Raw genomic sequence first — 26,707 nt, 5'->3', positions numbered from 1 at the left:
ACTTGAATAAAACCAGCTCCTAATCAAGTACTCGATAACCCGGCTAGTTAAAAATATTACTCGAGTTTTTTAAAGTTATTCGACTCGAATAAGAGAAAGTTTCCCCTTAATCAAGTACTCGATTACTCGACTCGATTTCAATATTACTCGACTCGATTTCAATATTACTCGACTCGAATACTCGATGAAAAAATATTTGATACTCGATAACCGACTCGAATGCCTAACTCCACTACTCGCACAGGCTACTAATTCATCTAGTCTATCGTAATTAATAGTGGAGCTAATTTTTGTCATGGTGAGGAAATTGTATAGAGTAATTTGATATATTAAGGAATACTCATGACGAATCGAAAAATTTATTAAAATAATTTTTACAACTAAAATGAAGCCATAATACAGGCTAAGACACAACGTTTCAAACCTTACGAGGTTATTTTTCAATTCGTCAGGAGTATTTCTTAATATATTAAAATACAATATATACAATATCATCATTAAAAGACATTAATGTAAAATACATAAATCTCCGCTGTACCCTCCGCTGCCATATACATTCTTAGCGTTCTTTAAAGACTGATACTTTAAGTAAAAGCATATATATGAAAAACTTCGACATTTGAAAACAATAAACCAATAACCGTAACTGCATTCCAGTGACCCTTTACACGTAAGGATGTGTCTTTATAAAAATACCATATCCCTCCATATTTGGCCGCCGTAGATATTGATAGGCGGCTATTTCGCAAGAGTCTTTTTATACAGACCATATAGCGGCATTTAAGTGGGCAATTCCGAACTACTACAGTCAGCGCCGTTGATACTTTGATTCCCTCGTTTTGAAAACGGTCATTCTCCCTCGGGTCCCCTCTTCCACGTCTCACTTATATATCATCTTTATGAATAAAAATGGCATTTTGTTGATTTATGTGTTTTAGAAAATGGGGAGAGAAAACGTAGTACGGCCATCGCACCCTCTGGCGATATTTTCTGATAAGCACGCTAGAGGGAGCGAGTGAGCTGTATAATTCATAAACGAAGATGAAACAGTTTTCCCTTCTCTTTCCCTCTTGTTTATACGAAGGATGTTGTTCCATCCGTGGTTCATTCTCCATCTCCATCCTCATCCTCTTGTTCAAGTTGTTCCTCCCCCCATTTTTATCCGACTAACTTTCCTCTCTCGCTCGCGTATAACCGACCGCGTCTCATATACTCGAGTATGTTTGCTTTGTCTTTTGTCTATGTACTATTTCAAAGTTAATAGATAATGTCGATTAAAGGTGGGAACGCGGTACATTCTGTTCCCGTCGTAACCCTATCGTTTCCATCGAGCGACGTTTGGGGCGGGTAACGACCCTCTTTATATATAGTGTATAGGATATATGTGGGAAATCTTGTTTTACTCAATTTATCCGTTTTTGGTGGCGACCGTGCTCGGATCTTTTTGTTCCCCTTTTTAGGCAACTTTGAAGAGGATTTTGGTAATTTAAGCACGTTCTCCGTAATACCTACCCGGCTCCGGCTCCTTCTCCTCTTTATATCTAAGACCCGAAAGCGATATTTTGCTCTATTTTCTGTTGCGCTCTTGTAACAAACCGGAATTCTAAATTTCGTATTTTTGCCGGATTTTTTGTTTTATATGCTATATAATAAAACTTGTTTGCCTTGTCAAAATTTGATAGTCGTGGTCGAAATGCCAATGGTTCTGCGGATATCAGATTTACACTGTCTATATACATTTATGGATGATCTTTTGTCTGTACCGTGTCTTCTCTATTTATCTATTATTACGTATGAAATATAAGTATTTTCATATTCTATATTTCTCATATTTTACCCTTTTAAAAAATATTTGGCCTACTGGCGCCTGTAAAAGTGTTCCACACGCTTTACACTGGTGCTGAGGGTGAAGTTTATTTACAAGATGTAGTCCTACTAACGCCATCTATACGAAACATCATCACCAACGTAGAAACCATCTTACACTTAATTAACTGATGGTAACCATATTGTAATGGAGAAAATTAATAAATTATATCCAGAACGAATTTAAGCTACGGAGAACGTACGAGTCGACTCGTTTTACAGAAGATGGTTTCTTTTCGCCTGTTCTTGGACTAAAAATTTACTCTTTTTACCCTAATACGTTTTATTCACCTATAAGCAAGACTGTAAGATGTGTCACTGAAAATTGCACCTCAAATTGAACAAGTTGGAAAGCCAAAATATACCTCTCCTCTGAAGAGTTTCTATTTTTCAGTGAAGCGTAACATGTATCCGTGGTTCTGTGGTAGAACGCTCACCTGTCGTGCAGGAGGGCTCCGGTTCGAATCCCACCCGATACTAAAGCAAATTGAAAGAAAAAATTATACTACACCCAATAGCAAAAAGAGTGCTCTTTTGGAAAATGCTTTTCCCTAATTCCAAGAAACTGCGAACGCAGTGATTACACTTTGCACCGAAAAAGCGTACACGTTCGCAGCCCAGACAGACAGACCTACAGACAGACAGACACGGTGATTGTAAAACCCCTCCTAGGGGACATAGTCGTAATAGCATCTGTCGTTAACATGTCTTAAAATATTTTTCTTGCATAATTTTTCAACTATTTTGTTATATATGATAAATTATATTAATTAAATCGTTAAATTTAGTCGAATTTTTCCGTAACAATTAATTAAAATTGAAGCGAAATAGATGGTTTCCATTTGGTTGAGGAGCAAGTTCTTGATCCTATCATAAACCCAAAAAATCTTCTCAACGTGTTAGTACTTTTACGGTCGCCTTACCGCAATTCTTGAAAGGGTAACATTTCGTATCCCCGTCGCTTGAACCCTTTGACCTTTCGAAGTTCGCCCGGGCCCGCTCTTCCTTTATTTCGCACCTTTTATTTAATTTAGACACTCCCCCGAGGGAGGGGGGCCCGAAGAAACGCCTAGTTGCCTCTAATAGCGTCTGTGAACCCTTCCTTACAGCAACCCCCTCTATTTGTCCACCCCTCGCGCGCCCACACGCCATCGTCTCCGCTCCTAAAAATCGGGATTCATCTCTCGAACCCCATCCATACTCTCGCCTCCGCGTCTTTTTTCTCTCGCCCTCAGTCTCGATCCGTCATATAGAAGAGCCTTCCGAGATTGCGGCAGAAATATTACCAAAAACCACGGCCGGGATTAGGAAAGCGAAAGCCTGGTAAAAATGGCTGCCTCGAGGGCATTCGTGAGAGAAATATCACACACTGCCGAAAGATATATTTCACCCCGAAAGCGGCGTTCGTCCCATTTCAAAGCTTTCAATTACTAAAATTGGCTTTTAAATCTCCGTAACGATGCTGTATAGGCGAGCGAAGAAGAATTATGAAACTCTATTTTTATTCGTGGTTACGAGCTAAAAGTTTAATTGTACCGGGAGTGGTACTTTAGAAAGAGTTGCAATCCTGGAAACAGTAAATTCCTGATAGAAAAATCGCGTTTAAATAATACCAGAAGTTTATACCTCTCAGGAGAGAAGTATCCATCTAAGCTCTTAAATACGTACCTTCGCGATAATTTTCTGACAAATGGTTCAAACTTACCTCTCAAAGGCGTAAAATTTAAAAATGACAGTGCGTAGGGATAGTGACCTATTGATAAATCATATTTTACCAGTGCCGTATTAACCCACTACATCCACCTCCCCCTTGTGATGTGTAGGCCGGACTAGGCCCCTGCTTGGTTGGCCCCAAACGTTTTTTGTAAAATCCAAGAGAACCTGTGTAGGTAAATTTTCCAGGCGTATAACATTAGCCAGGGATAGGTAGATGAATACTTGTCTACTAAGAGATATATTATATACTTCTGATTGTACGGATTGTTTCATAATATTACAGTTTTTATCGCCCAAAGGGTTTTGGCTTATGGATTTTGGGTAAGCTTTTGTTGCTCGAGAGAAAACTTTTACGAAGTATGTAATAGCTTTAAAATATCCGTCCTCAAAAATTTAAGGAAAATACTTGAGTACTTGGTGTAATATTTTTGTTAATTCAAACATTTTCTCGATTTGAAAGTCTAATGCGAATAGTAATTTAAACTAATTTACGCCTAGAAACGAGTCTTCCGTTTATTAACTTTAATTAGACTTACAATTTAGTCGCGAACAATTAGCATACGTACCTGAGTCGCAAACCGTCAACAAACGGACGCGAATGTAACCGAAATTAAATTTCGAAATAGTTCTGAGCTCCCTCGTCAACGTTTAAAATGATTTAGCATACCCGATAATACATGTTTCGCCAATAGTCCATCGCGTTAAGTAAAGCGACTTGATTGTAGGTGTTTGCCCGAAGCGGAAACCATAGCTACAATGTAAAAGGGGAGACAAACCGGAATTGTTTACCCCGCAAGAGCCCTTATAAGTGAATAGCACCCGCGGGGGGTTTAATTAGGTAATGAGAGGTAGAAACGGATGCGATTTGTTTCCGAAAATGACGTTGGCGCGATTATGCGGAGATTGCAACGCAGCCAGAGTCACGGTCATTTATTTATTTATAATTGGGTTTGGCCTTGGAGAGAAGGCCAGGGAGTGGTATTTAAACGTGTTCCTCTGACGAAATAGGGATCGAAACCGGATAATTTTTTTCCGCGCGTGATTCGGTTTTATGACGTCAAAGATACAGATTTCTCTGATGCCGAATTTATCTCTCGCTACTTCATTATATGAACAGTGATGGGCACCGCTCACCTCATTTGTAAGGTTTTGTCATTTTGAGCGACAATCAACGGTAAATAATTGTTTTTCAGAAATTGGCGCGATATTATAGAAGCACCTATTTTGCCTCTCAAATAAGCGCGAAAAGGTAGCAGCACCGATTTTGCCTCTCAAATGAGCGCTAAAAGGAAGCAGCACCAATTTTACCCTCTCAAATGAGCGCGAAAAGAGAGGAGCATCGATTTTACACTCTCAAACGAGCGCGAAAAGAGAGGTACACCGATTTTACCCTCTCAAATGAGCGCGACAAGGGAGCAGTACTGAATTCGAAGCTCAAATGAGCAAGGGCGTAAGCTGATCAGATATTTCTCAAAATGTCGATCACTGCATCAGGCGAAAAAAGACCCGGTCGACCCCTTTTGGTCAGCCCAATTCATTTTCCAGCTCGCTTCACGGTGCACCATTAAAATTTGTTTTACGTATAAATGGTACCTTTTTTGTCGTGAATAAATCCTAAGACATTGCTGCGAAAATAATATTAAAAGCTCACTGAACTTAAGAAATTGTTTTTGGCTAAATAGTGGTTTAGCAACGAATCCAGAGATGGCGGTAGTGACTTTTCAAATAAAAATTTGCTGTGAGGTAATTAAACAGGGAAATTTCTTTTGTCCTTACAGAGAAACCGTCGGCGGAAGCGACATTCCGGGGCTCGGAATACTTGTCCTACGACCCTAAGATGAAGGCGGCCATCGTGGCGTCCAGCGACCAGGTGTCGTTGTACTTCAAGACCAGGCAACCCAGCGGCATGCTGTTCTACACCGGCCTCAACGACGACTTCATGATGCTCAGCCTGAGGGACGGGGTCATCGTCTTGACCGTCACCTTGGGTTCGGGCTCCGTCGAGAAGGCAGTTCGACCGGCGAAAGTCAGATTCGACGACAATCAATGGCACAAAGTCCTGGTTCACAGGAAAGTCAGAGAGGTGAGAATTAACGACATTAACCCGGCCACCGGTAATGTGGGGTGGCGGAGTGGTTAGCACTTTCGTCTCGCAGCGAGAGGAGCCGGGTTCGATCCCAGCTTGTGGTACTGGGGGAAAACTCGGAACAATTCCTTCTGCGTTGAGTTTCCCACGAGCTCTTCGGTTTCCCTTCCATAAAAAACTTGTTGAGGTTAAAGGTAATAGTTAGTGTAGAGAGCTGTTGGCTCATGTGGCATGAAGGTCTTGCCACCACCCTCCTACGCATTGTAACCCGGCCACCTGAATTAAAGGCTTTAAAAGTCGCTTGATGACTTAGGCCTAAGGGGGTGCCTTGGGTATTAGCCTAGCTGATTGTTAATTGGCTTCACACTAGTTGACTTAGACCTTTGTGGTCCCTTGGGAATTAGTTTAGCTGATAATTAAAAGGAGGATTATTTCTGCTTATTCTGGAACAAAAGGTGTTGCTCTAAGTAAAGTACACCTTTTACTCTAAATGAATCTATTCGCTTGTTCTGGTGGAGATAATTACTCTACACCGTAAACTATTCGTCAAGGTCAGAGTATTGGGGCTATAAACGTTTTACTCAGATATTTTTACCCGGACTATTCGCCTTCACAGAATCGGAGTAAAATGAAGTCATACGGTTACTCTTCTTACCCTACTCCGAAATCCCGGAACAAGGTCAGCGGGCTTATCTCTGCCGTTTTGTAATTGCAACCCATTCTTCGCGAACGTAGTCTGCTTCTGGTTGATAGAAAGAGAGTACAGAAAGCGGAAAATATCTAATGAACGCTGGTGGAACTAACATCATTTTTAGGGCGTAAATTGGAATAGCCTAAATAAAAGATGCCCACTAATACATCTACTGAATTTTAACAATTTAATATGTATTATTTGATTTCTTTTTAAATACTTGGAATGCTTATCGTGGCAGATTTTCGTCTCGATATGGCTGACGGTTTTTTTGACGTCACTATGTTAACTTAACAAACAACAACGTTAGAGGGGAGCGCGCGCAGAGGGGTTTTTTTATCGCGTAGGCGGGGCTAAAGCCGTCAGAGTGATCTTACCATACGGATAAACATTCCGTATGGATTCCTGATTGGTGCCATTGTTTTAAATAATTTATTTTATATAGTTTTGGGGGTAACAGTATAGTTGGAGAAAAAGAGCAGAATGAAATTTTTCCGGGCCTGAAACTGACGAACCGAAACCAAAGAGTGCTCTGACCTCTCAATAAAGAGATCCTGGATTTAGCATAGGGGGATTTAACTTCTCCGCGTTTTTACCGACTTGTTTGGTAAAAGTTGACCTTTTAAAAAGCGAGTTTGGTGGAGGGAAAAAAGTGCCTGCCTACATCCCAATCGTAATATAATTAATCACTTGGGGTTAATCCCTGGAGCACGTCGGTAATGAAGGGACGCTGAAAATAACCCTTAAACCTTCGTTTCGCGCGTTCCTCTCTAACGACGTTTTTACTGTTCTTTTAAGAGTATTAGTGTCCTGATTTAAGGCGGAAATCTGCCGAAATTAATCCCCGAAAAATCAGTTGAAGATTTTAAAATGTAGAGACGGTGGCTGCGGAAATTTTAATCACCAGCCGATAAACAGGATTTTGATAAATCGACGAACTGTTCTACTCCGTGATTACCAGATCGATAGCGATTCGATCCACCCCACCGCTTTCCAAATTATTTAACTTTTTTTCCGTTATGACGGCGGGGTAGGGAGGGGTGTGGATTTTGTTTGAACACTCCCACCTGTTTTAAAGCTATTAATTCGGTCTCCAGCCTTCATTAAAAAAAATTAATTAAAGTAACGCCGAAAGTTTGTTGACTTTATATAAAAACCAGATCCCCCCCTCCCCGAACCTTCAAAGGATATAATGTTTATACCACGTCAACAATTATTTTTTTCACTTTTCCCTTCAACGATGACGCTACGCCGCCTTTGCGTTTTAATCAAGATAGACTACACTCGATATTAAACGTTGTCCGAACATTCAGGTGACCGTATTAAAATAAAGTACAAAAGGTGCTCGTGTTACGCGGCCCTATTTTATCTAATACCAAACACGCGATATTAATAAAATTAGAATATTTTAACGAAACACCGGCTTTTGATCTACAAATTAGATCAAAAATTAGATAGGATCCCGTTTTTAATTCAATTGGTAAGTATACTGGGGCGATAAAGTAATTGAATTTGGAGCCGAATATCCGCAACAACTTCCCCTCGCGCATTTTTATCGCTGAAACCAAGAACTTATTTAGGTTACTTAGAACGTGCGAAGCTACCTTCTAGGTAGGCCCGCTAATATCCCCTCTCAAAGGGAATCTCGTATCGCGCCATCTGGTACCGTCCGTAAAAACTATTTATTTTTTCCGTTGGAAAAGTTACGTTTAACTATTAATTTAGTTCCTTCAACTTTAAGCATTAAATAACTTTAATTCATTTTAAATAACAAAGTAGTTGGTACATTCTTAATTCGCTATATTTATTTCAACCTTAATTGACAGTAAAGATAATAATATACTAACCGTAAATAATAGAGTTGCCGCACGTCAGGGAAATCAAGCAAATCAAAAATGGGCCTAAAAAGAAAGTCAGGAAATTTGTAAAAAGTCAGGGTATTCAATTTTATAGCTTAACACTTTTTAAAGGTAATTTTACTCTAGATCAGTGGAAGTTTTGCTAATTTTTTTAACGTTGCAATCACCTTTGTACTGGTAAGGAGACTACCCGAGTTGTAACTCACCGATTTGGTTTTAACTCGGGAGTTAAGTTATGTAACTTGAAAACTGTAGATATTGACTTTAGTTTGCCATGGAAATCGAAAACTTTTTTGACAACTAAATAAGATCATTTCTCTATGTAAATTAACATGGGAAAATCTCAGATCCTCTATGAAAAACTTAAAATTTTCAAAGACTTTTTTTTATAAAGAAAAACTAAAGGTGTTAAATTGGGGTATATATAATTAAAATGAATAAGTTTTGGGTAGATGCAAATTAATTTCGAAAAATTCACGAAGGTTTCCAAATTCACTTGCATTTACCCAAATTAATTATATATACTACATATTTAACCACCTTTTGTTTTTTTTTTTCGTTTTTTTTTATAATCTTTGAATATGTGAAATATTTCATTAGGATTTTCAATTTTTCCATGATAATTTACTTAAATAAATGTTATATTTTCGTTGTCCAAAATGTTTTCGGTTGTCATGGCAAAACTAAAGCGCGTAGTAACATTTCCCTTCAGGGTTTCTTAAGTGACATAAAAGTCAATTTAACTCCCGAGTTTAAACAAAAGCGGTGAGATATAAGTTGATTTAAATTTATTAATTCCTGATAAAATATAAAATAACAACTGTCTAATTTTGCCCTTAAAAGTCAGGGAAAATCTCTTAAAATGGTCAGGGAACTTGAATCTAAAAATATTCTGGCAACCCTGAATAAATAAATTATTGTCAGTAGGTACTACTTTTCGTTTCAATCTGCAAACGGGTTTGACTGGTACGTTCTCAGTAACATAAATACGTTTTCGCTACCTCCTGGACGTGGGCTGCAACAAGCACGGGGATGCGCTGGTTCGGGTACCTTTCCTGGTAGAGATGTTGAGCAGCCAAAGCTTTGCCATCCGCTAGTCCATACACGAAATGAATATCCGCCAGTTCTTCCGAGGTGGACTCCATTGTTGCAGTTTGAAAGAGATTAGAACTCGTGGTCCATAACGACTTTGAATACTGTTTCAGTTTACTTTTTTACGCTGGTTACCTCGATTTGTTTACAAAGTCCTTTTTTACCTATCCCACGAACCCAAAGCTTAATGTGGGGTGGTAGAGTGGTTAGCACTTTCGCCTCGTAGCAAGATGAGCCGGGTTCGATCCCAACTTGTGGCACTGGGTTAAAACTCGGAAGTTTGGAACAACTATCTCCCCACTGGTTTAAGGGGTTTTCCCCCGAGTTCTTCGGTTTTCCCTTCCATAAAAAGTTGTGGATGTTGACGGTAATAGTTAGTGTAGGGAGCTGTTGGCTCGCGTGGCATGAAGGGCCTGCCACCACCCTCCTACGCATTTGTAACCCGGCCACCTGAATTAACGGCTTTAAAAGTCGCTTGATGACTTAGGCCTAAGGTGGTGCCAAGGGTATTATTATTATTATTATGTTCGCAATTCCTTGCTGCTTGGTTTGGTGCTTGTTGCAGCCTACTTCCAGGGGCTAGTAGGCCACACTTTGAAGCTCTCAGGCGCTCTTTTAACTCATCGTAGGAAAATGGGCGTACTTCTCAACTTTGAAACACCCTGTATAAAGGTAACGTCGTGCTGATCGCGTTGTTTTCCGTCCCTCGGTGAACCGCGAATTTAGAAATGGAAAAGACGAGGTACCGGCGGAGGGCGATTCTGAAAGCGTCAAAGTAATCATTTGAAAATACCTCGAAAAGAATAAAGGAAAGGCCAGAGAAAAATAGTACATCGTCGATTAACCTTAATGAAAGGGAAATGAAGGTCCTGGTGGGAGGGCGCCACTTCGGTCGACTGACCAAGCCGAATTACAAGGCCCAGAAACTCGGGGGGTCGCGCGGAAAGAGTCCCGCTTAAAGAGGGTGAGACTGCTGACCTCTAATCGAACAAGATTCCCCCTTTTAATTCCCAAGTCGCGGCCGCTATTTCCCCAATTTGATAAAAGCCCGTGAAATTTCTCTTTCTGGTTTCTGAATTTTCAATTCCTCTTTTGCGCGCGTTAAATAAATCTTGAACGACTTCGGTTTTCTCGCCCCCCGTTTCTCTAGAGAGGGAATGTACCGCATTGTTCTCTCGGACGCCTTTCCGAAATTATTTTTCTCTCGAGCATCTTCCAAGTGATCGGCGATTCCTTAACGAACTCTCGTTTCTTTTTATTTTGTCTTTAATATCGCTCGAGGGCCTTACGTTTACTTTCTATGGTTTAGAATGTAGCGTTCAATCCGATTCTGTCTGGAGTATTTCCGTCGGGAAAGGTTTACAGGGTTGCCACGGTATCTGGAAAACCTGGAAGTCATGTTAAAGTCAGGAAATTTTAATATGGGTATAAAAATCAGGGAATTTTAATATGGGTATAAAAATCAGGGAATTTTAATATGGGTATAAAAATCAGGGAATTTTAATTTGGGTATAAAAATCAGGGAATTTGAATATGGGTATAAAAATCAAGGAATTTTAATATGGGTATAAAAATCAGCGAATTTTAATATGGGTATAAAAATCAGGGAATTTTAATGTGGGTATAAAAATCAGGGAATTTGAATATGGGTATAATAATCAGGGAATTTTAAAAATTAGTTTAAAAATCAGGGAAATGTCAGGGAATTTGATTATGGGTATAAAAATCAGGGAATTTGAATATGGGTATAAAAATCAGGGAATTTGAATATGGGTATAAAAATCAGGGAATTTTAAAAATTAGTTTAAAAATCAGGGAAATGTCAGGGAATTTGATTATGGGTATAAAAATCAGGGAATTTTAAAAAATAGTTTAAAAATCAGGGAAATGTAAGGGAATTTGATTATGGGTATAAAAATCAGGGAAAAGTCAGTATTTTAAAAATTAATCTAAAAATCAGGGAATTTAATTTAGGTGGTAAATAGGAAACTTTTTCTAAAATATAAGTTAAAAAATACCAAATCTTGGCACAAAATAAGTCAGGGAAAATCTCCGGTGATGGTCAGGGAAAACCTCGACCTTAAAAAATGCTGAGAAATCGATGATGTTCGAGTACTCGCACAGCCCTACATTAAAAGCCTAAAGTGTAGCCTTGGGTACTGGCCTAGCTGATAATTATTATATTATTTTTATCTCTAAAACATTTTGTTTGGTACAAACTAGATTTTTATATAATAATAACAATATTTTAATAAAATCAACCTCTTAGCATCAACTCTCAATGTCCAACATTAAAATTGGATCATATAGGTCACGTACCAGCTCGGTTCGATAATTGTACCGTAAACCCATCTAAATCCTAGTAGTATTTTAGCCTATAGTCAAGAATGAACGCGATTTAAATTTCGGAATAATTTGGTAGAATTGAAAATGAGCCTCATGAATGAAATATATTTATCTTTTATCGCAGATAACAAAGGCCGCCGGTTTCTGCCACGTAAGTTCACCTCTTCTATTTACACGTTCAAGAAAACTAACCTTTATTTAGATAGAAATCGCTTATAGAAGGTGATATTATCTCTTCTCGTTCGCTAGTTTTCGATCACCGTCGACGGAGTGTACACCCAACGTGGATCCACGGCCGGCACCTTTTCGCTCTTGTCCAGCAGCGTCCTGTTCGTCGGAGGCAGTGACCGCACCAGCTCCAACGTGGGGGCCAAAATTAGACGCAATTTCGTCGGATGTCTCCGTAAGGTAGCTTCAAATTTTAACTTAAATCCCGGCTTTACACTCGCTCGAAAAAAGGGGGAAGTGTGTAATAAATAGAGATAATTAGGCTTATCTCTAAGCCTATTTAAAGCCTAATTATGCAAATTTTGTCATTTCGGGCGCTGGCTATCTCGTCGTTTTCTCGTTTATCCGGGGAAACTTTATCGATTTAAAAGTGATGTATTTTTTCCGCGCTGGCTCGTTCCGGTCATTTACGGCGTCCCTTCCTTTGGCGGCTCGTTTTCGCCGAAAGAGCCGCGATTTCCATTTTGAACGTGTTAGGCGCCGTCGCTTCGTCTAATGTTTTCCATACACAAAAGAAAACGGCTTCTAGAAACATACTTTAAGAGGCCAGATTCTTTTTCGAACGGGATGGAAAGATATCTCATAAACGCCGAGGATAACAACCTCGCGAGCCGCCTTCCTCCCTCACTCTGTCTAGTTCGCTCCATTTCGGGTTAGAGACGTTCACAAGTTCGGAGGTTATTGGCGGGAAAGAGTACGACATAGTACGATTTAGACTTTGCGCCATACCTCTGCCCTACGATTTCTAACACGATTTATCATCCGCACCACTATTTAGCCCCTACCACACAGTTTAGTCTCTGTCCCACGATTTAGTTGATGGACTAGCCTCTGCACCGTGATTTATCCTCGGAACCCAGATTTAACTTCGAACACGATTTATCCGCTGAGCCACAATTTAACCTCTGAACCATAATTTATCCTCTACACCACGATTTATTATCGGAACCCAGATTTAACCTCTAACACGATTTTTCCTCTACACCACGATTTAGCCCCTACCACACAATTTATCACCTGCACCTCGATTTAGCCCTATACCACACGATTTATCATCTGCGCCTCTATTTAGCCCCTACCACATGATTTATCATCTGCACCTCTATTTAGCCACTACCACACGATTTATCATCTGCACCTCTATTTAGCCCCTACCACATGATTTATCATCTGCACCTCTATTTAGCCACTACCACACGATTTATCATCTGTACCTCTATTTAGCCCCTACCTTATTATTTATCATCTGCACCTCTATTTAGCCCCTACCTTATTATTTATCATCTGAACCTCTATTTAGCCTCTACCACATAATTTATCATCTGCACCTCTATTTAGCCTCTACCACATAATTTATCATCTGCACCTCTATTTAGCCTCTACCACATAATTTATCATCTGCACCTCTATTTAGCCCCTACTACACGTTTTATCATCTGCACCTCTATTTAGTCCCTACCACAAGTTTTATCATCTGCACCTCTATTTAGCCCCTACCACAAGTTTTATCATCTGTACTTCTATTTAGGTCCTAGCACACGATTTATCACCTGCACCTCTATTTAGCCCCATACCACACGATTTATCATCTGCACCTCTATTTAGCCTCTACCACATGATTTATCATCTGCACCTCTATTTAGCCTCTACCACATGATGTATCATCTGCACCTCTATTTAGCCACTACCACAAGTTTTATCATCTGTACTTCTATTTAGGTCCTAGCACACGATTTATCACCTGCACCTCTATTTAGCCCCATACCACACGATTTATCATCTGCACCTCTATTTAGCCTCTAACACATGATTTATCATCTGCACCTCTATTTATCATCTGTACTTCTATATAGGTCCTACCACATGATTTATCATCTGCACCTCTATTTAGCCTCTACCACATGATTTATCATCTGCACCTCTATTTAGCCTCTACCACATGATTTATCATCTGCACCTCTATTTAGCCTCTACCACATGATTTATCATCTGCACCTCTATTTAGCCTCTACCACACGATTTATCACCTGCACCTCTATTTAGATCCTACTTAATCCAGCTAGGCTCTAACTACTCCAAGTTGTATCTAGTGGAGTTTAATGACTAAACTACAGTAAACTGATATAACGAATCAGTTCACGCAATTCCAGAAGTTTCGTAGTTATATCTCGAAAATGTATGACCCATAACGGTTACGATAAAAAAGTAAAATTTTCTGTTTTTTTTGTGACCCGCACTTTCAGGTTGAGTTCGCCGCGGATAGTTTGAGTTTCGGCTTAATTGAGATGGCTCGAACGGGGAACAAACTCATCAAAGCTAATGGCAACGTCAAGTTTATGTGCCAGGAGGTTGAAGCCGCCGATCCAGTCACCTTCACCACCAGGGAATCCTTTCTGGTAAGACCCTAGAAACAAGAAAAAAAGTTTTAAAAGGTAGCGTTTACCGAGATAGCGACGCTAAGAAAGTGCCGCGCTGTGTAAATTTGAAGCTCTCTTCTCCTTATCGCGCGTTTTGCTTTATAAAAATCTCTCCGGAAATGGCCTGGCCATTTTATTAGAATGGCCTCTCCGGAATTATTACGACCGCGCAGCGTGATTAAAGGCGGGGGATGAGGTAAAATCTACCACTTTTGGACCGAACAAAAACATATGTTAAAACAACACTCGTTTAAATGTCGCTTGGAAAATTGCTTTAAAATTTACGAATAATATTACGTTTTGAAATGGCTGAAGTAATTTAAATGTTGATGAACGTTGCCGAGACGTTATACGCGTCTTTTAAGATGGCCTCCTACATTAAAAGTAATTCAACTTAATCGTCTTTTAGAAACCACGTGGCCGTTTTTAGAATTTCATTATGAAGAGTGGCGGACCTACCATTGCCTTCCAAAAATTTAATATAACGAAATATTTAATAGATAAGACGTCTCTTTTAGAAAGCAAAGTATCGGAGCTAGTTCAAAAGATTATTATTTAAACTTTACCCTTTAATCTTCTCTTCGGAAATTTTCTTATTAAATACTTAGTACGGTATTCGGTATAATGAATTTTTAGGGAAAACTACGTTTGGTCAAAAGATGGAAATTTTTGTCCTGCGGAAATATAAACTCGGCGAATTCATTTGAAGTCAAATATGACCTTTCCCCATCCGAGCTACTCGCGGATGGAACACTTTTAAGTACGTAGGCTAATATTAGGAAGGGTGACGTTCAACGCGATGAAAGAGCCCGACTTCTCAAAAGGTCGTTTTTTAATCCGGCGCATCGTGGATGGTGCCGGAATTATACTCTGTTAAAGGGAAAAATATCACGAATTTCGTTGACACCGTTGACAAAGTTGGAGCTATCCTTGGATGTCTGCAAACCGGCTCCCAGGTTATAGAGAGCTTCGTCGCTGTCTGTTCTAGCAGACTAGCAATATGAACCCTTTTATCTAGTGGAACTTGGAGGTTTAACTTAAAAATTAAGAATTAAATTAATATTAAATCAAAATTAGGAATTAAATTAATATTAAATAAAAAATAACAATTAAATTAATATTAAATAAAAATTAACAATTAAATTAATATTAAATAAAAATAAAAGTATTAAATTAGTATTAAATTAAAATGAAGTGTTAAATTAGTATTAAATTAAAATTAAGTATTAAATTAGTATTAAAAATTAAAATTAAGTATTAAATTAGTATTAAAAATTAAAATTAAGTATTAAATTAGTATTAAAAATTAAAATTAAGTATTAAATTAAGTATTAAATTAAAATGAAGTATTAAATTAGTATTAAATTAAAATTAAGTATTAAATTAAAATTAAGTATTAACTTAAAATTAAGTATTAACTTAAAATTAAGTATTAACTTAAAATTAAGTATTAACTTAAAACTAGGTATTAACTTAAAACTAGGTATTAACTTAAAATTAAATATTAAATTAAAATTAAATATTAAATTAAAATTTGGTATTAAATTAGTATTAAGTATTAAATTAAAATTAAAATATTATTGCTGCTCTTTCTTGGCAAATGTCCTTTTTAATGAAAGAAGATGGCGACTTAAGCGCCGTACTATAATTAGCCTTTTGGCAACTGGTTGACTCCGCTATCTTTCTCTGGGCAGGCTTTGCCCAGTTGGCAAGCGACGAGAGGCGGCAGTATCTCCTTCAAAATCCGCACCAACGAACCCAACGGCATTCTGATGTACAACAGCGGAGCCAACGCCCAGGGGGACTTCTTCGCTTTCGAACTGTTGGACGGACATATCTATCTGCTGCTCAATTTCGGATCGGGCGCCGAGAAAGTCAAAGTCACCACCCGCAAAGTGGACGACGGTCACTGGCACACCATCACCTTGAGGAGAACTGGAAAGTCCGGCCGAGTGACCGTCGACGAATCGGCCGTCGATTTTAACCCCCGAGGTTTGTCTCTTCACCAGATGCGATAGAACGATTCGCAAATGGCGTACAGGGAAAAAAACATTAAGAGCGAAGCCCTTAGAGGTTCGATTTTAATGCTATTGTCGATACTAGATGGCGCCTATTTTTAACTTTTTGCCGGGAAATAAATATATAAATAAATTAATACTAATTTCTTATTAAAAGAACATAAATAAGAACACTATTTTAAGGGGTGTTTTATGTTCAACACAGGAAAAATTAGACATAAAACGTTTTTGCGGTTTCAGACATTTGGGGCCATCTGGTCAGATTTTGGGTATTTAAAAATCAACCTTTAATGGCGTTCCCCCTGTAAAGAGATGTTCTCCCTCGTCAAATGCGTATTGGTCTAATACATTTTCTTCATTATTATTTTCATAAGTAACATAAAGTACGCCACTTCCTATTGTTTCCTGACTGAACCTTTTTTCGACACTGACCTGCTCGACAATCTGCGTCTTGGGGAGTACCCAAGAGGTTTATTGCCGATTTTGTTCAAAGTCGGCCGTAATGTACACCTGTATGAGATGAAATTTCCCAAAAGGAGACGTTGCACTACCCATTCGATTTGCCATGGCAACCGAAAATGTTTTTGACCACTTAAAACAAAAAAATCTCCATTTAAAAAAGCATGGGATTTTCTCGGTTTCAGAGGGTCTTATAGCTATGAATTTTATTTTAAATTTGAAAATCACGAAATGGGTAATTTCATATCTCACATAGGTCTACATTACGTCCGACTTAGAGCCAAATCGGCAATAATCACCTCAAGTACTCCCTTTGTGAGTAGCGTGTTATAGTCCTTGGTAGTAGTATATTTCTTTCTTAGTCCTATTTAAACACTAGGGGGCTCTGAGAACTAAACCTAGATCGCGCAATAGCTCTGAAAATCGTTTCGGTGATAATTTTTTCTAATGGACATACCATAAGTATATAAGATTCTTCACACGCAAATGTTTTACTGAGAGCTATTCGCAAGAAAGACTGCATTATGGTCTTCGTCGCCGTTTTGCGTCCTCTTTCTAACGCGTCACACGTAGCCTTTGACAGCACCTCGCTAGAGGGAGATTTTCTTGCGATGACGTCACTTCGTTACTAGCTCTCAGTAAAATATGAAACAATATTATAGACTTATGGACATACTTATTGTTATTATGTCACTTATGTTATTACTATACTAACGAACAAAAATGATTGAAAACGTAGGAAATTCCAACCAGTTGGACTTGGAAGGGCCATTGTATTTGGGTGGGATCGCGGCCACCGCCGAGAAGTCCGCCATCCCGAGTGATTTGTGGACCGGTCTCTTGGGTTACGGCTACATAGGCTGCATGCGGGACCTGGTGGTCAACGGAAAGGCCATCGACATCGCCGCTCACGCCGAGAAGCAAGATTCCGGAAGCATCAGACCAGCCTGCCACACGGCCCCTCCCCAGTGCGACAGTCAGCCCTGCCTCAACGGCGGACAGTGTTCTGAAGGCTGGAACCGATTCATTTGCGAGTGCGTCTTCACCAGTTATTCGGGCACCGTTTGCGCCAAAGGTACGCTCATCTTCGAGGCCTTTTCATTTATAATTATATTTCCTAAGTGTGTCGGATAAACAGAATCAATACAAATACATTTTTTTTGTTACGTCAAAAAACAGAACTGTAATCATAAGGTCCCCATAAGTAAAGGTCTACCATAGGGTCCATGGTAACGGCGTTGTCCTGGAGATAAGAAAATTAACGTACGACGATAGGGTAGTAGCGCCATCTTCGTTTTCAAAATTTCTACATCTAAAATATTCTCTTACGCTCGGTTTGATAAATGCCACACAAAACGCGTCTAAATCTCAAATTTAAAAAATAAATACGTTCAGGAACGCAACTCTTATTTCCAATATCCGTTTTAGTTTCTGATGAATCATTTTGCAAAGATTAATTTTAAGTCTTAAAGCGATAAAATTGTTAATAAGCCTTGGCTACGGTGCTAAGGGCTCGCGGCGGAGATTTAATAACGGGTATGTGATTGTCAAATATTTGGCCTAGACCTTTGCTTATGGGGACCTTATGATAGGCTTATGGTGTAATCTTAGCACGAGTGCTAGGAAATACGAAATTCCTCGCGACTTCATCACGCGCTCGTAGTCATGTTCGAGTTAAGGCCCAAACACACATACGGTTCGCAAGCGATTGGGCCTGCGAATTTTCGCGCACACGACCATGCGCCATGACTTCCATTCTATTTAAGTCACGCGACGCGACGCGATTTGCCAGCGAAATTTCGCGCGCGAAGGCTATGTGTGCATCCGCCTTTAGGCTATGATGTAATTTTATCCGATTCTGTGGTGGCGAATAGTTTGAGTCGGAGTAAAAATGTTTTTCCGAAATGACTACCTGTGGCTTTTTTAGCAGATTTACTCCTTTACGCCTCCTTTTCAGAAGCAGTAAAAAGAGTAGCCCTAATACTCCGGAACAAGCGAATAGTTTACGGGCCGGAGTAATTCTCATCCCTGGAACAGGTGTTAAAACGTTTTAGGGTAAAAAGAGTACACTTTTAGTCCGAGAACAGGCGGAAGAAACCACCTTCTGGCGTAAAACAAACATTAAAACAAGAAGACGAAGTTATTTTATAGAAAGAACTATTACTGATAGCAATGCGTGGAGAAACGGTACAGCCAAACCGATAACCGCCTCTACTACAAGGCAAATAGCACTTATTAGACCTAATCAAAGATAATATAGATTCGAAATCACTGCCTCGAGCGTAGTCAATAGCGTTTACCCACTTGCTGCCGGAACTCCGAAAAAATTAGCTCCATTGTTACCATAGTAACCAACAACAGGAACCCGATTTTTTGGAGGTCACGTGCTGGAAGGGGGTAAACGCTTCGTTACAAAACCGTCAATCGGAGATCTCTCTGAATTCGAATCTATGGCCTAATGATTAACTAGGAAGTCCACTAAAAATGCGTGATCAGCGTATGGAACTCACACTGATAGAGATTTGTAATAGATTTATAAACTTCCGGTTTTACAATTTTCTTTTTGTCAGACGCGACAACGCTCAGCTTCGACGGCGAGCAGTACTTGAAGATCAGCATCCCGGAAGGCTTCCAGACGCAGGCCGAGAACGTCAAATTGAGGTTCCGAACTACCCGGCCCAACGGCTTAATCCTGGTCACCGTCGCCGACAAATTCTCCAACTATTTGGTCATCACGATGGACTCTGGTCGAATTCGCGTCGTCTACAGTTTGGGTAACGGAACCAAGGTAAATTCTCGCTTTTGCTACGATGTTACGTAGTAAGGGGGTGAGGCTAACGCGCTGGTATCTTGACACGAACTGCGCGGGTGTTTGTGCTACGTCACAAGATGTCGAGTTGTCGTTCCCCCTGTTTTATCGTAGGGCATCCTCCTCTCCTCTCTTCTCGCGGCAGCTTATGACGTCAAGGGCGCAATTCAACCCACCCCAAACCTATCCCTTCTGTGACAAGATCGAAACATTTCAAAACGTTCCCTATGGTATGCGTGAACGCTGCTCAAGTTTCCACTAAAGCGTGTGGATATTTTTCGCTTGTTCTGGTATTTCAGAGTAGGATAAGAAGAGTAACCTTATGACGTCATTGTACTCCGATTCTGTGGTTTAAAATTTTTGGGGTAAAAACGTTTTTCTAAAATTTGGCCTGTGACCATTTTAGCAGATAAATTCTGGATAAGCAGAAGATTTTTTTTCAAAATTTTACTCTTTACACCTCCTTTTCAAGAGGAGTAAAAAGTGAACTTTGATCTTGACCGATAGTTCACGATGTGAAGTCATAATTATCTTCACCAGAACAAGCGAATAGTTTAATTTAGCGTAAACGTTGAGAATAACGCCGTTACGCGCTAGTGGAAACTAAGCATTACAGCCCCGTAAGCATTTTTACGAACCTAGGGTAAATGGTATTTGTTGGAACACACACGCCCAATCCCGACGAGGGAGGAACCGCGAAAATATTCATCCTTCCAAGTAACTAATGACTACTTCGATTCATTACCCTTTAATAAGTAAAGGTTAAAGGCCAAAATAGGCTATATACTCCCAAATGTCAGGGTTCCCCGTCCGTAGGCGTCGAAAGTTGAGCGCCATTTCCAAATCTAGTCTCAAATCGATATTTAATAAATCGCAACGTGAAGGATAAACATATTGACTGGCGAATAGAAGGGTCCCCATCGTCGTAATAACCATCATCGGAAACAGCTATTATCACCCTCCGAAATTTAAAAATATAAACAGGCAACATATTGCGCGTAATTATAATCCTAATTCTAGGGTTGTTCACCCGTCTTTTAAGTGGACGATTTAAGCCCCCCGCGGCTCGCAATACGGTGCTGTTTACGCTACTAAAAGCAGCGGGGGGGGGGGGGGTGACGAAAGGGGCCGAGATAATATCTTTCCGTCGGGACTCGATAATTCCGGGATAGTTTAGCCATATTCTTCGGACGGAAATTTGGGCTCGTTGTAAAGTCTCTAAAGTCGGGCTTAACGGACGGAGAATGGCCAGTTGATTAGTTCCGATCACGAGCGCTAGGGGAGAGCCATGGCGACGGTAACGTTAGCCTAGGGAGCTTGATGGTAGAGGATATAAATCAATTATTAACGGCGTTCATAATGAGATATTGGTTTAGGGGAATCTCAGAGCTCTTTCTCCAAGTTTAATTGACTTTCTCTTAACCTAACCTCGGCGACTTCGCGTATCGAGTGGAGGCTTCCGTTTCTCTTATTGGCTTCATTAACGCCACTTTCTTTTCTATCTTCCTCCGGTTTGTTTGGGTTTCCTCTCTGTCTCTCTCTGTCTCTCTCTCTCTCTTGAAGCCTTTGCTGATTGGTGAAGGCTTGAACGATGACCAATGGCACGTCTTGATACTTCAAAGAAGGGGCAAATTCGTCGAGGTCAAAGTGGACTCTGAAATGCAAACTATGGGTATATTTCCGTCAACTTTCGACTATCCACTTTCTTTGATTTTTCACTTTTTTTAGACAGTTTTTCACCGCCAGGTGTCGCTTAGAGAGCTGCCTGGAAACGGGGGGGTTTTTTTTAAACTATTTATCGCGGTAACCGTGGGAATACCGCGGGAAGGGGTGGGGATCAGATTGATGTGTTATTCTCGGTTATAGATCGAGATACTTTGAATCGGGAATGGGAATTTAGGGAATGGATTTTCCCTTTGTTCGCTATTAATATACTTTGAATCAGGAATGGGAATTTCGGTAATGGATTTTGCTTGTGTAGTGATATTTGGATCGGAAATGGATTATCTTTTTGGTCGCGATATTTTGAATCGGGAATGGGAATTTAGGGAATAGATTTTCCCTTTGTTCGCTATACTTTGAATCAGGAATGGGAATTTCGGTAATGGATTTTGCTTTGGTAGCGATACTTTGAATCAGGAATGGTAATTTCGGTAATGGATTTTGCATTTGGTAGCGATACTTTGATTCTGGAATGGTCGCGATATTTTGAATCAGAAATGACTGGGAAAAGGTGAGAATTAGAAAATGTACGTCGAATAGAATGGTGATAGTTTGAAGACCATTGGTAATTGGGATGGGAATGGATATTGTTTCGACGGGAATGGTAATTTTTCTGGTTTCAATGCGGCTCTCTAGAATCTCGAAGGCGCTTAAACTGTATTCCACCACCTTTATTTTCACTACCACTGTTTTGATTCTTTTTGGTAATTATCACAACTTAGTTTTAGAATTTTTAGTTTGTTTTGGCTTGTTATTTTTAAAATAATTACGTTTATTGACGGAGTGTTTGTCCGGTGTTGTAGAGTTGGGAGGATCTCTGACTTTGGACGTCAACACCATTCACATTGGCGCCGTCACGGTCGAAAGGAGCAATTCGGCCACGGCGGTCAATCCCGCGCGAGACTTGACTGGTTTCGTCGGACATATGCAACATTTGGAAGTCAATGGCAATCACTACTTCGATATGGCGCAAACGGGCCAAATGAGCCATTTTCAGGTTGGTGAACGCGCTTGATATATAATCATCAAGTTAGTCAGTTAGTCGACAAATTACTGATTGATATGTGTGGAGTGACGTAGATTTGTCGACATACACTCAAAACTTTCAAACATGTTAGAGACGTTAAACTAGCGCCCTAAAACGTGCCGGGGAAATTGTGGGAGTACCTTTGTGTGTACAACCTGCACCTTCTACAAGTTCCCAGCTACACGTTTTCTATGGTGCTGGCTTAACCCGTCTAATATCACGTTCCGGTCCTAAGTTCGGTACGGCTTCATGCAAAGACTCGCTATGATGACGAGGCAAAGAGCACGTATTAGGCCTAATGACGTAGTATGAAGTTCACCAAAAATATGTGGTCATTTTAGAAATAGCTCTCAGGAAACATTTAACACGCGGATTTAATTTAAGTCGCTTGATGACTTGGGCTTAAGGTGGTGCCTTGGACATTAGCCTATCTGTTTATTATTATGTCCACTGTCCAGTTCCAATGGATTTTTACGAAAACAAATGTTTTGTTTTACAGGTAACGGCCAAATTCGGCAAGAAAGACCAGATTGTCCATCACCCAGTGACCTTCAAATCGAAACACACCTTCATCGGCATGGCCCAACTCAAGGCCTACTCTTCCATGAATCTGTACTTCCAGTTTAAAACGCTGGAAGCCAACGGTATCATTCTGTACAACGCCGGTAAGGGCCAGGACTTCATCGCCATCGAGATGGTCAACGGCCATCTTCACTACTTGTTCAACTTGGGCGACGGGCCGCGCAAAGTTCGCTCCAACACTCGTAACACTCTCAACGACAACCGGTGGCACGCCGTGACCATCGGACGAACCAAGAAGAACCAGCACACGCTGATGGTGGACGACATGCAGGCTACCGTCAAGAGCGAGGGTCCCAACGTCCATCTGGATTTGGACGGGCTCCTCTACATCGGAGGCGTCCGTCGATCCATGTTCTCCACTCTTCCGAAGCTGGTGCAGTCCCGACACGGCTTCGAGGGGTGCTTGGCGTCTTTGGATCTGAACGGGGAGATGCTGGACCCGACTAAAGACGCGGTCATTCCGAGTACTTTGGTCTCGAAAGGATGTGCAGGTACGCCTTCATTTTTAGTTGCAATTTTGGACCCTTAATCTTTTGATTGCTTGTAATTAGGACCCGTGACGAAGTGCAGCAATACAGCGTGCGCCAATAGGGGAGTTTGCGTTCAGATGTGGAATAGTTACACCTGCGACTGTGATATGACGTCATATACAGGACCTACTTGTTCGGATGGTAAGATATTGATGTATTATTAAAGGGAGTATACGGTATTTTAAAGGGGTTTCTTCGGGTTCCCCTTTCCATAAAAACTTGTTGCGGTTAACGGTAATAGTAAGTATTAGGGAGCTGTTGGCTCGCGTGGCATGAAGACCCTGCCACCACCTTCCTACGCGTTGTAACGCAGCCACCAGAATTAATGGAATTAAAAGTCGCTCGATGACTTGGGCCTTAAGTGGTGCCTTGAGTATTAGCCTAGCTGATTATCGGGAGTAGTTTTGCGGGGACAGTGACTTCATTTCAAATCACCATTTCACACTTTGATTTAGTACAATGGAGGTTCCCCGCGTTTACGTAGTGTGTTTAGTAGAATTTTCCATCTAAGCCCAGGAGGAACGCGTGCGGGGAAGTTTCAATCGTTCGAATTTTGCATAAGGTGGTAGGAATAGAAGCTTCTACAGACTTTTCACCCAAAAAGTTAATAAAAGGTCGAGGGGCAGCTCACTGCAATGATTATTAGGACTAGCTTTCAGTGCCAAGGCTTAGCGATAAATTTAGTTTAAAAAAATTTAATACACATCTTTCTGATTGTACGAAAATAGGTAAGAATATTAATAATAAAGTCCTTTATTTATGATTATAAAGTAATTTTGTTAAAGTACAGGTATTGTTCTAAGAATCACGAGTCATTTTCTTTGCCGGTTAAATCACGCAATACCGCAAACGTTTTGTGGATGGCGTCAACGACAATCGCATGTCTCCTAATTGGCTTCCCTAAAACGTAAACCACACTTAGGGTCATCTCTCCACTGGCGAAAAAATGCGTTATTTACTCTGCGCAAGCGCGAAAGTGTCACACGGAGAGACCCTGTTAGGTAGCGTCCTCTGTTGGAATTCACCTGTCAATTTTTAAGCGGTATGCCTAATAAGAAATAATATCTTTAATAGCTACGAGGTGGCGTAGCTTACGTTTAAGATTTGAAATTTTTAGCATGGCCACTCCGTGTGACACCTTCGCACTTGCGCAGTAACTGTTACGCATATTTTCCCCGATAGAGGAATGAGGCTAACCGGGTCGCGCGCTTGCTGGGAATTTCAGTAGCACCGAAACGTCCCTGTGTTAATTAGTCCAAGGCTCAATTGATTACGTAAGACGCAAAAGGCACCGCCCATTTTAGCCCCAGATGGTAGAAAGGGTAATAGTATAGTTCGATATTCATGGTTGAAATTCATGTAAATACTTTATACTCCATTTAAGAACGTTACCTAATTTATATAACTATTAATATCAATCACAATTTTAATCATTTAAATTTTCAGAGAGTATCGGTTACAAATTCGGCCCTGAAACAGGTCTGATCACCTTGGCCTACCCCGCGGACAAGCGACCGGACACCAAAACGGACATGCTGGCCTTGGCCTTTTACACCCACTCCGAAAACGCCGTGTTGGTGCGAGTGGACAGCGGTAGCAGTAACGATTATATGGAACTCGAAATCGTACGTTTAAAACCGTCCTGACCTCTCAACCCTGTACATCCAAAAAAAAAACCCTTTATTAGAAATTCCCTTCGTGGGAAGCGGCTACCTTGTAGTTACGTAAATATCGACAAAACGCATTTCAATGTCGCCCTTCGCGGATTTGCTAAAAAAACGACCCAAATGTCAAAAAAGGCCCATTCAATAAAAAAAAACTGGCGTGGCACGAATAAAACATTCAAAATTATTTATTCCCAAAGAATGAAATATCCCCATTTTTGGCTTGCATCGCGAGCCAAAAAATAAAAATAAACCGCGTATATTTCGAAATCTCCAAAAGAACGTTTTTCATTTTGGTCCGGAGAGTAAAAGCGGATAAGAAAAAAATAACAATAATAAAATTGAAAAGCCTCAACTTTTACCAAAAAGTTTTCCATTTAAGAAGAGAACCATTTGGCCTTTCTACGCGTTCAATCTTACATTGAACTGGGAGGGTCTTATTTTGGTTAAAGACATCGACGTTGTTTGGGTTTTTTCTCTAATGATGTTTTTTCGTAGTCCGTTTTTGGTGGGGGTACTCTACTTAATCGATTCCGATCTCCGAAGAAAAATCGAGTCTCCTCAACCTTCATTTTATACGTACGCTTTATGCCAAGGCCCAGGCTTAAGCCTTTCACGGAACCTAGCGGCTAAGCCTTGGTTTAGCAATACGCACGAGAAAATATCATTTGCGACGAAACGTACGGCGTTGGATCTCGCGCAAGCGGTGGTTAGACACGAATGGCCAACGAGGGGCTACGTGTACCCCCTAAATCTCTCGCCCCCCCCCCCCCCCACGAATAAACCACCTCTCGCTAACAGCCCATTAAATTTCCATTCAAGGGCTAATGCCCCCTCCCATATGTCCCCTGTATATATTAATGATCGAACGAATGACGTTGGAAATACGAATATGATTGATTACGGTCTCTCTCTCTCTTGCTTCGTGTTTTTTCGTATAGGCTGATGGTAATGTGTTTATGGTATACAATATGGGTACCGAGGACCATCCAATCGGCGAAATGAGCGTCCGCGTCAACGATGGACATTATCACGTAGTCAGATTCACCCGCTCCGGACCCAACTCCACCATTCAAGTCGATGACCACAATGTCCGCACTAAACATCCAAAAGGTAAAGGAAAGAGTGATGATCTACAAATTGAAACAATTATAGGCCTTTGAGTTTATCAAATATTCATTGGAATTCGACACGTTCCAAAACCCAATTCACCCTTATTACATTTTGTTTAACGACGACCTTACATTTAACGGACTTCTCACTCAAGCTGGCAAATTAAAATCAGTGTTAATTTACGTATAAAAAAATCTACCGTTTTGCTCCAATTTTGGAGTTGGTTTAACTTATTGATGCAAAACAGCAATGGCGTGTTTAGAGGGGTTGGGATGCATCAAAGCAAAACTAAATTTTTAGGTGAAAAGTAGGGTGCATAGTTTAAGCCACACCCGAAAAAAAATCCTGGATACGCCTTTGCAACACGTGGATCCACAATATGCAATCTACATACATCTTACAACGACCCTAGAATTGGACTGAAAACTGATGATTTTTCTATGTAAGTTAACACAGATTTATTACGTTACGAGCTTGACTTA

At 40.3% G+C, this 26,707-nt stretch overlaps 1 protein-coding gene across 2 annotated transcripts in view; it reads left to right on the top strand.

Annotated features, from left to right (window-relative positions):
- The window catches only part of Nrx-1 (Neurexin 1), a 186,394-nt gene that overhangs the window by 154,834 nt on the left and 4,853 nt on the right, over positions 1-26,707 (top strand). For both annotated transcript variants that reach the window (XM_090177050.1, XM_090177049.1), the window contains exons 3-15: positions 5,361-5,665; positions 11,781-11,807; positions 11,906-12,064; positions 14,128-14,280; positions 15,996-16,293; positions 17,518-17,853; positions 19,349-19,566; positions 21,151-21,259; positions 22,113-22,306; positions 22,836-23,409; positions 23,470-23,589; positions 24,895-25,073; positions 26,054-26,225. In XM_090177050.1, coding sequence (XP_090033176.1) covers positions 5,361-5,665; positions 11,781-11,807; positions 11,906-12,064; positions 14,128-14,280; positions 15,996-16,293; positions 17,518-17,853; positions 19,349-19,566; positions 21,151-21,259; positions 22,113-22,306; positions 22,836-23,409; positions 23,470-23,589; positions 24,895-25,073; positions 26,054-26,225 — 2,844 coding nt within the window. The remainder of the gene's footprint in view (positions 1-5,360; positions 5,666-11,780; positions 11,808-11,905; positions 12,065-14,127; positions 14,281-15,995; positions 16,294-17,517; positions 17,854-19,348; positions 19,567-21,150; positions 21,260-22,112; positions 22,307-22,835; positions 23,410-23,469; positions 23,590-24,894; positions 25,074-26,053; positions 26,226-26,707) is intronic.

Source organism: Leiobunum rupestre, chromosome 6 (assembly GCF_980474605.1).
Source record: "Leiobunum rupestre chromosome 6, qqLeiRupe1.1.hap1, whole genome shotgun sequence".
NCBI lineage: Eukaryota > Metazoa > Arthropoda > Arachnida > Opiliones > Sclerosomatidae > Leiobunum > Leiobunum rupestre.
This window is presented reverse-complemented; position numbering and strand designations above follow the sequence as displayed.